Source organism: Micrasema longulum, unplaced genomic scaffold, assembly GCF_059751315.1.
Source record: "Micrasema longulum isolate JH-2025_06_02 unplaced genomic scaffold, ASM5975131v1 h1tg000480l, whole genome shotgun sequence".
In the NCBI taxonomy this organism is placed as follows: Eukaryota; Metazoa; Arthropoda; class Insecta; order Trichoptera; family Brachycentridae; genus Micrasema; species Micrasema longulum.
This window is the reverse complement of record NW_028277677.1, coordinates 795,434-812,046: the sequence shown is the minus strand read 5'-3', so window position 1 is coordinate 812,046 and position 16,613 is coordinate 795,434. Positions and strand designations below refer to the sequence as shown.

Genomic DNA, 16,613 nt, shown 5'->3' with positions numbered 1-16,613 from the left:
TATTCTCTTAACGACTTACAAACCGCTGTTAATGAGGAAGTTTAGTAATACCCGAAAATTCAAAAAACGTTTTCCTTTACAAAACAACAAAACTTGGAACAGTTAAACTTCTCTGAAATGTACCAAAAATACGTGGAAATTGAACACACACCTGTGTCGTCATCAATCACAAATTAACAGAAAAACAGCTACAAATTTTCTCAAACCAGTATACGGAACGGCTGACGAACGGTGACGTTATTTATAAAAACGTGGATCGACATTTTATAATTGTTAATCATTTAAAAATTACTATCATTCCGTTAGCTATACCTGATGGTGGATAGTATGCCAATCGCTGGTTATCTCAATATCATCTTAAGGCAAGCCATAATCAGCCTTACGCTTATTAAATGATATCCCAGCCTAGGGATTTGAAATATTTAAGTCCAAAAACATTTCATTTCAGAGACCTTTTGCATGGTAGATAGACGTGGACTCAAAAAAATTATAAAATGTTTTAGAACTTGCGTTAAAATTACGCAAAATAATAAACATTATCTGTCTAGTTAAAATGTACGTAAAAGTATTATATTTCCTCATTTTAATTTCTCGTTGCTGTTAACCACACCGTATAAAGTATTTCATTTAGTACATACGGCATTTGGAAAGAAGGATGCATTTTCCAGTTGCATCTTTTACGTATCCTTTTTTACACTGGCAACCTCGGATTTTGCAAGGAGCTTTGCAGTTAGCGAAAGTCGGGGATTCGCACGTTCCTCCTGGGCAGGGATTTGGACAGGATACAACTTCCGCGTTTGGATCGCTGCAGCCTTTAAAAAAAAAAAAAAATTTTTACAAGGTTTGTATTTAAAGTAACAATTAGCAGTGACACGGAACTGTATTCTATCGGATACCTTTACTTTTAGATAATTTTTTAAAATAAAAAAAAGCGTTTTTATATTGTTTCGTGTAAAAGGTGTAAAATAATTTAATTGTGTATTCTACGTCACACTTACACTGTTCTGGTTTGACGCAAGCTCCATCTTTAACCTTCCTTATGAGTCCTGTCTTACACTCGCATTTGGGCTTGCAAGGTGCTCGAGGAGTGTCAGTATCACAAATAACTTCCACCAAATCTAAATAACTTTGACAAGTTTTCTCTTCAGGACAATCCAGTGGACACGGGTTATATACTTGGTCTTTGGGGCAGGTGAATTTGGCTAAATGAAAAAAAAAGTTTGTACCTGAATCACAATCAATTTCATAATGTGTGTATTATTAGTTTAATTGAAAGAATACGGGGCATAAATATTAGAGGTTAATGAGTTTAATAATAAAGAAATTTTCAATTAAATACTGTCATAATCTAGATACGTTTTGTTAGTTGTATAAAAAGCTGTATCTTTTAAAAATTATTAAGGCAATGGATAAATTGACATTTATTTATTTTATATGAAAACTCATACTCACGGGGGCATTGCTTAATAGGTATGCATACATTTGCTTTGTCTCTAGCATATCCATCTACACAATAACACATTTCATTACACTTAATGTTTACTATCGGACAGACATCTCCAAGCGTAGCGCAGGTGGTGTCACATGCTGATCCACATGCGAAAAATTCATTTGGACCACAAGTTGCTAAAAAATATAAATATATATATATATATATTTTAAAGGTGCAAAAATTTCATAAATATATAATATGTTCGTATTTTACACTCCATGAGACTTACAGTCCTGTGTTGAGTTGGGATACAAAAAAGGGGAAAATGAATGAATACATATTATTTAAGAATACACAAAATAAAAATTATAACATGAACTTCAATTGTGTATCACCATTTGGAATAAACGCAAAATTATATGTGTATTATATTTACTATGGTTATTAAAACAAATAAATTGATGCAATCTATCTCTTCCCTTAGAGAAAATCCAATAATTTCGAATATTTTTTCTAAGATAGCTCTTTTAAGACATTAAATATTCTTAAAAAGATTTTCTGATTTTAATAACTTCAAGCTATTTTTCAATAACAATATGTAGAATCTGGTTGAATCGGGTTGTGGTCCCGTGACAAGTGTCTCAGACTCGTGGCTTGAAGGTCCATAGTTCGAATACCACTCTACCCTAACTTGATTCCCATTTTTTAATAGTGAGTTATTTACAACTCGTTGAAAATGGCCCTCAAAATTAAATAATTTGATAAACCGTAAGAACGCAACTATTTTTTTTTTTTAAATATAAAAAATAAGAGTATAATAAATAACCAAATGGTGGACAGTAAAAAATAATATCAAAAAATTCAATCAAATGAATAATGGAAAATACGATAAAAAAGGCCTGTTGGACAAAAACGAACTGAGGCGACGATATAGTAAATGAAATTATTTTTGTACAGTATAATTTACGTCATTACTGGTTGTTTAAGTGTTTTTTCAACTATCTAAATAATTACATTACATTACATTATCGTTTTAAAAACAAAAATAAATTAATAAAATTGTAATGTCAATACATAAAAGTAGTTCTAATGGTGGAAGAAAAATGGTTTCATTAATTGTGTTTACTTTATTAGATGATTCATATTATAATGGATGTATTTTATTATTTTTATTCAAAAAAGTCATTAAGAATATTATTTTTTCATTCTTTTGTCGAGAAGCTAATAAAGCTGCGTGACAGTGAAAAGTGAAATTCAAGGACGGTCAGAATTATTCATTATAATTTGTAATTTAAACATAATTGTAAATAATGAAAAAGGAGAAAAAAATTGTGAAAAAAATAAAAGTATTATTAAATTCTATTGTGCCATTCATCCAACTGTAAGCCAGAAAAATATTTTCAAATTTCTTAATACAATAAATAAACATTTTTATCACCGCATTTACAAAATAATATATTAATCGTTATTTTTTACTTCAATTTGACTTTTTTCTCCAATAATTATCCAAAAACATTTATTTAACATTTTACTTACGGCATTGTTCGGGAAATATGCATTTATTGAAAATATTTTTGACCAATCCTTCCTTGCATTTACAACCTCCACTTGTAATGCAGTCACAATTCATGCGATCTTTATCCTTGTTATTGCAAGTTACTGGACAAGGATCTCCACACTTGTCAAATACTGCCATAGGATCCCCACCGCATCCTTCACCTTAAATGTTAAAAATTAGCCGCATTATATTTGAAAGCGATTATTTGTTCAATTACTACAAAACATATATTATAACTATCTACTGCAAACACAAAAATATTTCAATATTGAATATCGGAATTGATTGCTAGCCAACTGAACTGATAAGTTAAAGTTGGGCGATGTCATAAGTTGTATGACGTGACAATAATAATATTTTCAGTTTGTCCAGTGTCTGTAAACAAAAAACTTGATTTCACCCCCTAGAGAGTCATTTAGGTTAACGTATTACAACAGGGATGGAGAACATTTTAAAGAACGGAATAAAGAAGTCTAGTTAAACAAGCAAACGACAAGTCATACGCCCTGAAAATGCCTAAATTCTCTTATTCCCTTCTCTCAAATGTTATCCCTCCCGGTTGTATTTTTTTAATACTAATAATAGTTTATACATGGTTAAAAATAAAGTTGTTATAAATTAATTTTATTATAATGAATAACCAACCACAAAGTAAGTGCTTCAAATATAATTTTTATATTTAAAATATCTAATATTTAAAGCAATAGTAAAATGGAAGGAGTTTAAATAAAATTTAAATGCAAGCATGTTGTACTTAATGAAATAAAGTAAAGAAATATTAATAAAAAATAAAAAGCAATATCCTTTTCCAAACGCAAAAATTTTTCTCTTTCTAGGATAAACTAAGATATAAATAGCTAGGCATTGGGTGGCCTGATATAAGTGTAAATAAGGCCACCAAACAGTTAAATCAGCCACTCAATTGGGTAGCTAGGCTGTTTATTAAATGCCGGTGTTCAAAAGAATGGTTAGGCAGTTCGTTGAATGAATTAAGATAGCTCTACGTTCAACATGTTGGCTGGTTGAAAGCTAGACTTTTGAAAATAGTTTAACCAAAAGTCGAGCTAGGTTAGGATAGGTTGGATTAAGTTTAAAAATAATACAAATTGTTTTTTCACTTAACTAATTAAGCTTAGTTAAGAATTAAGTTATCCTAATTTTTTTTAAATAAATATTATTAAACTTAACCCAACTATCCTAACCTAACCTAATAAATTAAAAAATATAAGAAATATGATTGTTGTATTAAAATTAAAAAGGCAATGCGACGTTTAGCCTTTTCGCCAAACGTTGCCTTCAACATTTTGACTAAGCGCTCGTTAACCATTTAATTGAATACCGGCATTTAATTAACAGCCTAGTGTGGCTAAGTTTACAATTTGGCAATGATATAAATAATATAATTAGATGAAGTAGATAAGTAAATCAAATTTGAGGGTACGTTTGTCTAATATTACAATCTCTTTGTCGCTAAAATTATAAGAAAAATATTTAAATTGATTTAAAGACCTTTAATAATAAATGTTAAAATCATACGCATTTACTTGAACTGGAATATAAATTATCAATTTATTTCAATACTTCAATAAAGGCACCGTAGCGCAGTTGATCAGACGGCCAACTGTGAAACTGGCATCGTGGGTTCAATTCCCGCCAGTTGCAAGAAAAAAATCCAAAAAGATTTTTTTTCTCGATTAGGTGTTGTGGATTATTTTTCAAAATCAATATCATCTCTTCCCCACGTACTAAAAAAAACACTTTTGGGCTGGAATATTTATTTTCTCGTTCGCGTGAGACAAACATGCTAATGTATTCCAATTTTTGATACGTCTATCGTGAATCAATTAATAAAATTTACATTTACATAAATTTATCCGTTTTTCCAAATTGCTTTCTTTGTGCTTAAAATAATATTTATTTAATGAACGTTAAAAACACATGTAAAAATGATCGGTACGATTAGCATTTAATAAAAAAAGCGATGTTATGTAAATTACCTTTCCGATAAAATGATAAATTTAGAGATTAATAAAAAAAACAATTACATACTCTTATTATTAATATTAATAATCAAAAGTTATAACGGGGTCCTAACATGACAAAATATTGCTTGTAAATAACTTTGATATGTTTTGTTCAAATACCAGGCTTTTAAATAATAAATTTTCTACTTTTAACCCTTCCGAGTCTAACGGGGAATCTAGGGTCTCTTGTAGCTCAATCACAAATAACTATCGATGTGATAACAATTTCTCACCATGGTTGTTAATTGTATTCGCGATCACAATGCAACATCCGTGAACACCTTATATTAAATGTCAAAATATTTACGTTTCGCGACGTGTAATCCTGCTGCGCAATAAAATATTTTAATTTCACCGGTGTAAATATGGAAAATATTTCAAAATTGCTATTTTTATTTATTTATCTATTATTTATTATGCTATTTATTGCATTTAGCCCACGGTTGGCAAGCCAAATGTCAAGAAAAACAGTCGCCATAGTAATTGTAATTTAATTTTCACTTTTTTGTTTTAGATACTCTTAACTATTTTGTAAATGCAATATATTGCATTATTTTTCATATTAAACGCTGATTTTTTGCCAGCGAACTGTATTTATTTACGAGGAAAACAAAAAACAAACTGACACGAGCGTTGACTTAGAGATTACACACGCGTTGACTTATGACTGCGATAACTTAAGCATGTTCATTATTGTTCATTGAGATCCCTCAAATGCTTAGAATATTTTCAAGCACGTCGATAGTTATTTGTGATTTAGCTACAGGTAGCATATTTTTTCAACAACGTTTTCGTTAATCGTCACACTGATTTTACTGTTGCGTTATCCTACCCCATAATGTAAAACAGTGTTTTTCAACCTGTGGGTCACAGCGCCCTTAAGGGTCGTGAAGCCTTGCGAAGGGGGTCGCAGGCCTAAGCAAGGCAAAAGTAAGGTATGAAAAACTGTCATCTACAGATGGGTGGGGGGAGGTAGCACCAAAACATTAGAAATCTGACGTTTATTAAACAGGGTACATTCTTGTTATTTTCTTAGGTTAACCTTTTCTTTTATTTCTTTTTTATTTTATTTACATTTTTTAGATCTTAATTTTAATAGGTTATTTCAATTTTCTTATTATTTTTTTTTTCTGAAGAGATTAATTAAAACTTTTGATTTATTTTGTTTTATTTTTTATCTTGTTTTGATTACATTTATGTTTTGACTACACTATTTAAATATGTGTTTATATTTTTATCTTTGAAATATATCCAAGTAAATGGCTATTTTTTTATTTTAATTGTATTATTTTACTCTATTTTCTTACTTTTCAAAAAAAATTCTTTAAACCATTTTTATCAGGTTTTATTGAGTTTTTTTTTCTTCTTAATTATAATTTTTAATGTACGTATAAAGTATTATTTTTTATTTTATTGGGGATATCAACAGTTATACTAGTAACAAAAATATAACAAATAAAATATACAGATAATAAAACCAATGACAGATATCCACAGAAATACATTAAATACACGTACAATACATACTAGTGTGTTTGTGTGAGTGTAAGTTTGTGAGAGGGTGGGTGAGTAGGTGTTATATTGGAATGAGGGTGGACGTGTGTGTAAATATTGCACAAGTGTCGGAAATATAAATATAAATATATATAAAATATTCAAAATTAGAGATAAATAAAAAATACAAAAAATAAATAAGATAAAATAAGACTTAATTATTGAAACTAAGTATAAGATAAAAAAGTACGTTTTAAGACGAGCATTTTAAATGCAATTTTTGTACAATCAAATGGATCAATAAGGGGAAAGTTCAAATTATATTCACGAGCAAAACGTATAAGTGGAGAGTTCTGGGCATAGTGCGTACGAACTGCTGGCACATGAAATAGAGAGCTCGACGTGTGACGGGTGCGGTAGCCAGGGACATTCAATAATAACTCCGTCATAAGAGCCGGACTATCAAGGCGTCCACTAAGTATGTCATGAAGCACTCCCATGTCTAATAGTAGACGGCAATCTTCTAAAGTAAGCAAGTGGTACTTTTTGCAGGAAGACATAAAATTGATATCGGTATTCTTGCATCTCCAGTTAAGATGTCTAAGAAATGTCCATTGAATTTTCTCGAACCTACGTCTGTACTCTTTTATTTGATTATAAAATAAAATTCATGTCTGAGCACCCGATGACAAACTATTATTGAATAGTTTTTCCAATAGTTTTTCCAACAAACTATTATTGAATAGAATACTCGTTTTCTTTATGATGTATTAATATTGTAATAATGTGTATATTTTATTGAATAAAGACAGTGAAAAACAAAAATCAAAACATTTTTGGAGTAAAAATAAAGGAAACCGTATATTTACTTACCACAATCTGCAGGAAGAACACAGCGACCGTCCTTGTTTCTCAAGTAATCAATTGAGCATCCGCACCCTGGTTCAGCCTTAGCTTTGCAGTAAGTTGATTGACGAGGCGCCTCACATGTGTTTTCACAAATAGTTTTACCTGTGTCTGAATACTCCTCATTTTCGGGACAGGCTACAAAATAATTACGAACTGTTTGTTACAAAGACAACAATTTCAAACGAACCTTAACACATGAATAAATATTTCTAATCACTGGTTGTGACCACCTATGAGGTCTTGATCTTGGGTTCGATTATTGATATTGTTAACATGGAACTTTTGTGTGAATGTGATGTCACACTAGTCAACATAGGGTACAAGACTTTATATATCTCTCTTATTTTTTTTAAATAATGCGGTAGTTTTTTTTATAATCGTTCCACCGATTGGTCCGTTTGCGATAAGCAATCAGGATGTCTTTATCATTGGTTGATTTATATGAAACAGTGACGTCGTTCAAAATACTTCGTTTTTTTATTTCGTACATTTTCAAGAAACTTTTGGTACAATTTAATGCACTAATTCTTACAAGGAAACATTTTTTTATTCCAATTTTCCCAAGGGCTGAAGTTCTTCATTGCTATGTAGATCATTCACACGCGACGTATGATTTATAAAAGTTTTAAAATTTGAAATTGAATCTATAATTTTGAAAAACCATTAGGTGCGGTGCATCACCATTAAAAAAAAATTTCCTCTTTATCTATTCATTACGCTGAGCACTAAACTGAACGGAAACGAGATGCGGGTATTTATCAATCCTATAATCAATCCGGGGTTTAAAATCAGAATGATCAAGTACAAAAACTTTTTTTTTTAATAGACTAGGTTCAGTTGAAATAACTTACAGCATAGGTGTTCAGGCTGACACTTTCCGTTGACATCTTTTAAGAATCCATTAACACAAATACATCCTGGATAGCATCCTGGTTTGATATCACACCTAGTGCTGAGATCAGGTTGCGCGCAGGTATTTTGGCAACCATGGTTATCACACGCGCTATAAACCTCATTTTCATTGCAGGAACCTAAAAAAAATTACAGAAATACTCTTAATAAAGTAAATATAACACAACTTTTTTTTTAGCAGTTATTATTTTTTTTTTCTAACCGCCGGTTTTAAAGCTACACTAGCTTCTTTATCAAGGTATATTTACAAAACCAAAAGACTTGATTTATTAGCTCCATAGGTTCGACGTAATATTATGTAAACATTGTAAAAATAAAATTGGATGGAATTCATTAGTTAATTATACCTTGATAATAACTAATGAATCTTATTTTAATGATGTCATAACTTTTATTTACATATAAGTTATTAATTTTTAAATACTTGGTACACTTCCACATATTTGTTTGACCAATTAGCGCTTTCACTCTCTAATGGGCATCTTCAAACTGGTGAATATTATACAGTGTAAGAATAATTTATATAAAACCAAACATTATCTTAAGTTTACGTTCATTTAAAAATAAGTTGAAAGATATACAATACGCAATATTTCAATGAAATAGAGTGGGACAAATTATTGAAATATGTGATGGCGGTGTACTGTAAGAGAGAATTCTATCGTATAAAAACATTATTGTTTTATTACAATGTACAGTATTGTACAGGGTCCAACTAAAGGGACTAATAAGGGTGAGTTTTGTAATTCTATCTGCTAACTTAGAAAAATTCTATCGCTATTATTTTTATACTATTTATTTCTAAAATTTTTAATCTATCTAACTCTTGATCTTTATGTCCTACGTGTAAAATTTTTATGGTTTTGACTTGTCAAGAATCTTATTCTATTTTATTTTAATGGTGATTATTAAATCGAAATATTAATTTCAAAGAAGTTGTCTAATTTTATTATTTGTTTTTTAACATGAAGAACTTTTAATCTAATATCTTTATGAAATTATGATCAGATGGAAGCGATTTATTATAAGTAAAAAACAATAAATAATAAAATTAACAATATTTTCTTTAGTCCACTCTTGTCTAGTTCTAAAGATTGTACTCATCTCAATTTACATTTTCCATCTTTTCAAGAACAACATTAGAAGAAAAAAACATTTATTAGCTCCATATGTTTCGATGTATATTTATTCGATTATATATAGAATCACTGTTAAAATTAAATGGGATAAGATTTATCAGTTAATTATATCTTGATAAAGAAACTTGTATAGCTTTGAAACCAGTCGATAGATATATGTAGTTTACAAAAACATATGATTAGTAAACATTAATAAAATACATATAATGTAAACATGGATTTTTATCACGTTCAGGTTCGGAAAGGTTAATATTTACGGTTATTGTTTTTTTTTCTAATTTTCTAATTATTAATGGTATATTTTCTTATTTGTATTTATGCTTAAATTTTTATTATTTTCGGTATGTTTTCTAATTTATGTTTATTTTAAATTTTTTGATATTATTAAAATTATTATAATTTTTAAAGAATCAAAGTAAGGTCCTGCCTAAACACAGCAATTTCTTAGCTAGTCGGGACCTGAAAAAAAAAAACCTCTGTACATTATAAAACTGTGAAATAAATCAATAAATTTAGTGAACAAGTTATCAATTTTTTGTATTGAATATATTGCGTTATCTTTGACGGTTCATTATTATTGCTATTGGCGAGTGTAGGTTTGTTATAACAAATTTAAATAACTTACACATAACGATGCAGTTGTTTTTTAGTATTTTAGACATCGTAGAACTCTCTCGAGTTGAGCATAGTTGTTATGCCTTGTTTAGCATTTGTTCAAGTATAAAATGTTAAATTTACTTAATTGTCAATGCGTACGCACTTGAATTTAGATCTAAACAATTTCACAGTTAACAAACTTATTGATGTGACATGTACTTTCGGCTTTAGTGCACCGTTTTCGGAAATTTACTGCATAATTGTATCTAGTTGATAGATTGAGTTTTTTTGCTGACATTTCTCGATTAAACTGCATTTTGTTTACATGAAGTGTAAAAATACCTAAATTAAAAGAGGACAATTATAAATATGTATCTAAAATAGCTATTTTATTGATTTATTTATTTACGGACTTATTCAGTCCATTTGATTACAGTAAAATACATTTAATTTTTAATTATGAAATTCAGAATTTCGCATTTGGATTATTTAGTGAAGAAAAGGAATAGAGTGTTTTGGACTAGTTAAATTAAGTCTTAACATAATCTTTAACTAATAAATAAATAAATTTGTTTAAAAATGGCTTCTGGATTTGAGTCCCGAGAACTGCCTTAAGATGGTCACTCCACCAAAATAATTGGCTTTTTGAACTCGGAATCATACAGGTATTTGTGCGGATGTCGAAAGATCGGCAGCTGGTCGGTGTAGAGGAGCCAAATAGCCCGCGACGGTGGCATGCTTCTCGGCTCAATATCTGCACAATATCTATGTGCATTATATTTCTACTATAATGTTTTTTGCCATTGTTTTTATTGATTTTCTTATTTTTATATATATGTAGGGGTACATCTATGCATACATTTATGTTTATGTAGGTATGCGCTTATATTATTATAAATATCAACTACAGAACAGAAAATAAAAATAATATAAATGAATGCCTCGACACGGATTATGCCCAATGAGGTGTTCATTCATAAATAATATAAATAATAAGTTTTGTGTAAAATAAATAAATGAAATAAATGCAATCAATAATTTGCGCGTTTTTTCTTTGTAAATATGCGATTTAAATAATATGACACGTATAAAAACGGATCAGTTACATACATGTTAAACACAATGCTAGTATGTAAATAGATGTAAACTTTTTTGTGTACCTTATGCCTATGACCCGCATCCGAGTTGATAAATATCAAACGCCAGTATGTCCACCCAACCAAAAGTGTAGCAAAATAAAATTACATCATTTCACTATTATTTAAATTTAAACATGTCCTCATTATCACAATTCAGAAGCTAGTAGGTTCACATGGATATTTTGGTGGATTTTTGTGGACATACTGGCGTTTGATATTTATCAACTCATATGTTGGGAATATAACTTTCCCAACTTTTGTAAATAATCGCATATGAATCAATTTTAATTAGCGATATTCTTTAAGTACTCGTAAACGACATACGTTGTAAAAATATTAGTTGTCCAACACTCTTAAATATCAAATGATAAATGTAATTCTGTAATTGTAGATAAATGCTATGCATATGGATTTGTCTAATCAAATATCTATAAATTATATGTTTTTTTAAAGAATAACATATAGTACGTTAAGAATTATAAATACTGATTTCAATTTATATTATGAATAACCAATGTAGAGCATCTGAGATCTTTATGTACCACAGCTGAGATTTTTATTAACTAAGAACCGATCAGCTGAAACCCGTAGAGCCGATTTAATAAGACCACGAGAACAGATTAAGAAAGTCCATAGGGCTGATTAAATGAGTCCCGAGAGGGCCGAATTACCAGCATGTAACAGTCGTTGACAGCTGACTGTTAATGAAATTACAGATTCTCCAATATTCAATTTTAATCGCTTACTTATCAAACTTTTGTGCTTCAATATTTAATTTGACTGTGAAGTTTGTGCGATTTTTGGTAGCATTATTTTGGGTGACTGATTCTTTTTTTACAAAATTTATATTGCTCTGAATGGCAAAACATTAATTGTGAGGCCCGAGGGAGTGATATTTCTAGGTACCCGCGACTTGGAAATTTACAATTTTAAAAAAATATTAAAATTTGTGCACAATTTACAAAAAAATAAATAAAAAAACTTACCGGAATCATTATTTATAGTTTCATTTAGGTTACCAAAACATGATTGAACTAGGAGCAAAATTGCGACGAGTAACAATTTACTCGACATTTTTATTCCACCAATTAATAAGATATTCACTGAAAATTAAAACTCACGATTAATCTATTTCGCGAGTGTTTAAGTCATAAACACTTGAATGATCTCAAACAAAAACCAGTTTCAAACACGGCCATGTGTTTTTGTGTAATATACTTTAGTGGGGTCAGTTTTTCAATTGAATTGGAACATGATCCCAAAAGTAATATTTTATTTATTTAACTTTTTGTACGTAATGTTATTTGTACATTGGCGGGCTTATTGCCAAATGGCAATTTCTTCCAACCAACCAATAAAATAAAAGTTTTATTTTTAAAATTCAAGTTACAGAACATATTCAATAGAAAAAAAGATTAAAAAGCCAAAGATATACAAAAATAGAAATAAACGTACTTGTTTATAAATTAGCTTAAATCAAAACTATTACTCAATGGGAAAAAGGAAAAGAGATGTTTCTTCAGACGTGATTTGAACAGAGATAATGTAGTAACATCTTTGATGGTGGACGGGAGATGATTCCACAGTCGAGCCGCATGGACACTATATGAGTAAGAGAAGAAAGAGGAATTGTGGATGGGTATTAAGAGAATGCCTTGAGAATTAGAACGAAAAGGTAAACCATGAAGCGTTGAAATTTTTCACGCAGGTATATAGAAGCGTTAAGACTATGAAGTACATTGAAGAGAAGTGAGAGGTAGTGATAGTCTCTCCGCTGTCTAATTTTGAGGCATTTCAGTTGCCTGCGATAATCAGAAATGTGGTCATATTTTCTACGACCAAAAATGTACCTTATGCATGTATTCTGAAGTCGTTCAAATTTATCGAGTTGCTCACAGCTTAAATCAGTCATGGAAACATCCTACAGCAACGACTGTGACGTGGTATAAACCTTAAATACATAATGTTATACGTATATTTATACAAATAACATAAACCCTAGTGATGGACGCTAAAATGCCATCCGAAATGTCGGAAACCAGCATGTACTATGCGCGGCATACTAATACAGAAAAACAGATTGAGTTTTGCGGGTAATCATTTAGGTGTATAAAATAAATTTTAATGTTATATTGTGAATAAACGTCTTATTCTCATATTTTTTTAAAGCATAATGAGTGCCCGATACACCATTGGATGAATAAAAGAAAAACAAAGTCATACGAGTGATTTACGAAAAACGTTCTTAGTAGGGGAAGGTGGGGCATGATGGGGTAGTGGGGCAAGATGGGGCCCTGCGATAAAAGCCGAAATCTGCCAAATAGCTCCGAGCACATTACGCCATTTGATGCTCTCCTTAGACCTCCCACCAATGATGCAATTGCAGCGGACATGTATGCACGCTCCGATACGCAGCTAGACTAAACGTGTTTTTCGCAATTTTTATTTTATTTTATCGAGTTTTGCTGCTTGTGACATTAAAAGAAGCATATCGCGATTTTAACTGGCTGATAGTCGCTTTACAAACTTAAAGTATTGTAATTTACAGTAAGTTAATAAATTATTTCCAGAGATATTGTATTTCGTAAATAATAAGCGTTGTTTACAAGCATAGTAAAAGAGGCAAGACAGGGTAACGGTACCTTGTTGGTACGGTTGCTTGAACACAATGTAGTAACAGTTTTTATTTTCTTTGTGTAAGCAGAATATGGTCCGAAACTACGTTTGAAAGATCAAGAGGGGGAGTCGGTCAAAGGAATGCATGAATCGAGATAAAGAAGACATTTTAGAAGTGGAAAAAAGGTATAAACTTGCTGCAAGATTTTATTCAATTCCTCAAACTACTTTGGAGCGAAAAGTTGTATTGGCCAGGCAAAATAATAACAGAATAGATAAGGTGAAGGTTTTTTTGGGTCCTTAACATACAGTTTTTAATGAAAATGAAGTAGCCATCGAAACGATCAAGACGTAACTCTTCTTCCATAAATGATGAAGATGATACACAGTGGCTGTTTTGTAGAGGGTCATACTTTGAGTCAAATAAAGGCTGGATAGCGTGTCAAATGTGCCAGAGCTGGGCACACTGTTCATGCGCTGGAGTAGACAAAAAAACCAAGACATCATCCTTGTCTGTCCTAGTTGCGAACCGCAGTAGGCGGTACCCCATTTTTTCCCACCAGTGGGGAAAGACGGGATAATTACGACTGTTTTGAATTGATTTATTTCACTAGTTTTTTTATCTTATTTTTAGTTTTTTTGTAACACGTTTGTTAGATTAAGGATCAAAGTTTATAAAAATAAACTTCTTTTAAAGGATTTAAAAAAAGAAACGCGTTTTATCGACGTATTACCTTAAAGGCCCCATCATGCCCTACCCTCCCCTACGTATTATATATAAGTACTTCTTTGTAAGTTTGGCGTTTTCTCATTTGTGTATTTCGTCTTTCAACAGAGTTTTATGAATTTCAAGACAATTTCTTAGATTGATGTTACAGATCAAAAACAAATTACCTTTTTCATATCCTGTGATATTTATTATCAGAATGTTCTTGATAGGTAGATACCTTACATACATCTTTGCCGCATGAGTGGAGATTTTACAATCTCGGGAGAATGATTTTCATAATGATATCTAGAAGTGCTCTTGTAAGGATAACCTTTTATTTAGAAAAGGAATGAAAAAAATATAATTTTCTCTCCTTTTGCAGCTTTTTCAATTTCGTATTGCCAAATGAATTTTAAAATTCAACTTTATAGGGGGTACGGGGCGTTAGAATGCGCACTCCATAGTACATTTTCAGGTGAATTAGAGTTTAGAAATAATAACAATTTAATACGAATTTAATGAAAGAAGTAAATCTCTGTCCTTGATTTCAAAATAAAAAATCATTCAATAATATTTTAAATAAGTCTAAATGTTTGTAGACAAGACTAGATTCTGATTTGGACGAGTATAATGAAAATATTGTTAATTTAACAGAATGGTATTAAAATAAACATAACAATTGAAAACCATTTTCGGGCATTGTGAAATGATTCCGCCAGAAATCTGACTCAAATCAATGAATGATTTTAAGTTATTTTATTTTTGAAAAGAAAACAACAGCCATTATAACAAAAAACATACAATATTTAAAAATAAACTAAAATAATAGGCCATTTATAGTTTTCTAAACATTACTAATTACAATGTCAAAAAAAGATGAAAAAAAGCGTTCCTTTAAAAAGCCACTCCGCATCATTCCACGCGTAAATTATTTTTTTTTATTATTTTCAATTAAGGTTTAAGCATTTTCTTAAAATTTGTTTAGAGTGAGGAAATATATATCGATTTCAGTAAAAAACGTGTTATAATTATTTTGAAGTATGGGAAAAGATGCATTCTTATAATTATTCGTACTTGAAATACCAACATGAAACAATTGTTGCAGCCGAGTTGTACGTTGAGGGAGACGAATTTTAATTTTCTCAAGCAGTTGAGAGCAATCTAAGTTCTTATTGCAAATTTTGTAAAGGAAGACGGTATCATTGATGATTCTTCTAGATTGTAAGGTATTGAAATTGTGATGTAGGTACTACAGCTTCTTCTTTATAGTTATTGAATTGTAAATATTGACGATATTTTAGGTGATTCAAGTTTTATTTTTAAATTATTCCAATACTAAAAATATCTTTGGAATATTGAGGAGACCAGACAGTCGAGCAATATTTGCGGATACTGCGTACATGTGCAAAATATTTTGTGGATTGTTAAAAGGTTTACAGATTATTTTACTATACAATTAATAGTCAACAGATGAAAGAGTTAAGGAAATATGGATGTTCAAACATGGTGAATATTGCAGTGCATAAAGTGGCCGCTTACACCAGCTACTGATAGATTGTAAGTCGTGTAAATGCCTAAACTTCCATATTCCCTTCTCAAAAGTGTTGTCGCTCTCTGTTCCAATAAATTAAAATTATTTTTTTATAAGAATGAAAGGGTTATTTTAAAAACAGATATTTCTTCAAAAACTATGTAAAAAACAGTGAAATAAATAACATTGAAAATCTGATTCATTAGTACGCAGTAATTCATACATAACGTATTGTACTGAGTATCTGATGCGTCACTCTGTAATAAAAATATTCAGTCAACAGTTTTTAAATTATGTACAGCAATTTATTCATTTGAGTGTTCGAACAATGGTAGTTCTTTGATGAAAATATTACCAAAATATTTATTTTTTCGGTAATATTTTTGTTTTATTTTTAGCTTGATAAAAATAAGTTTTATTTTATTATACGGTGCAAAACATACGCAAAAAAATTGAATTACGCAAAAAAATACACCTGATATTACCTAAAACGATATAGGTAAACACTTATTTAAATTTTCTAGAAGGGAATATGGGAGTCTAGGCATTTACA

General features: G+C 30.2%; 1 protein-coding gene across 1 annotated transcript in view; it reads right to left on the bottom strand.

Annotated features, from left to right (window-relative positions):
- LOC148281291 (zonadhesin-like) overlaps window positions 1-12,391 on the bottom strand; it is a 39,335-nt gene extending 26,944 nt beyond the window's left edge. Inside the window, exons 1-7 of the mRNA XM_088226928.1 lie at window positions 12,191-12,391; window positions 8,269-8,448; window positions 7,382-7,552; window positions 2,969-3,151; window positions 1,453-1,626; window positions 999-1,202; window positions 639-812 (exon numbers count right to left, since the gene is read on the bottom strand). Coding sequence (XP_088083054.1) covers window positions 639-812; window positions 999-1,202; window positions 1,453-1,626; window positions 2,969-3,151; window positions 7,382-7,552; window positions 8,269-8,448; window positions 12,191-12,278 — 1,174 coding nt within the window. The 5' untranslated portion in view covers window positions 12,279-12,391. The remainder of the gene's footprint in view (window positions 1-638; window positions 813-998; window positions 1,203-1,452; window positions 1,627-2,968; window positions 3,152-7,381; window positions 7,553-8,268; window positions 8,449-12,190) is intronic.
- Window positions 12,392-16,613: the final 4,222 nt, after the last annotated feature.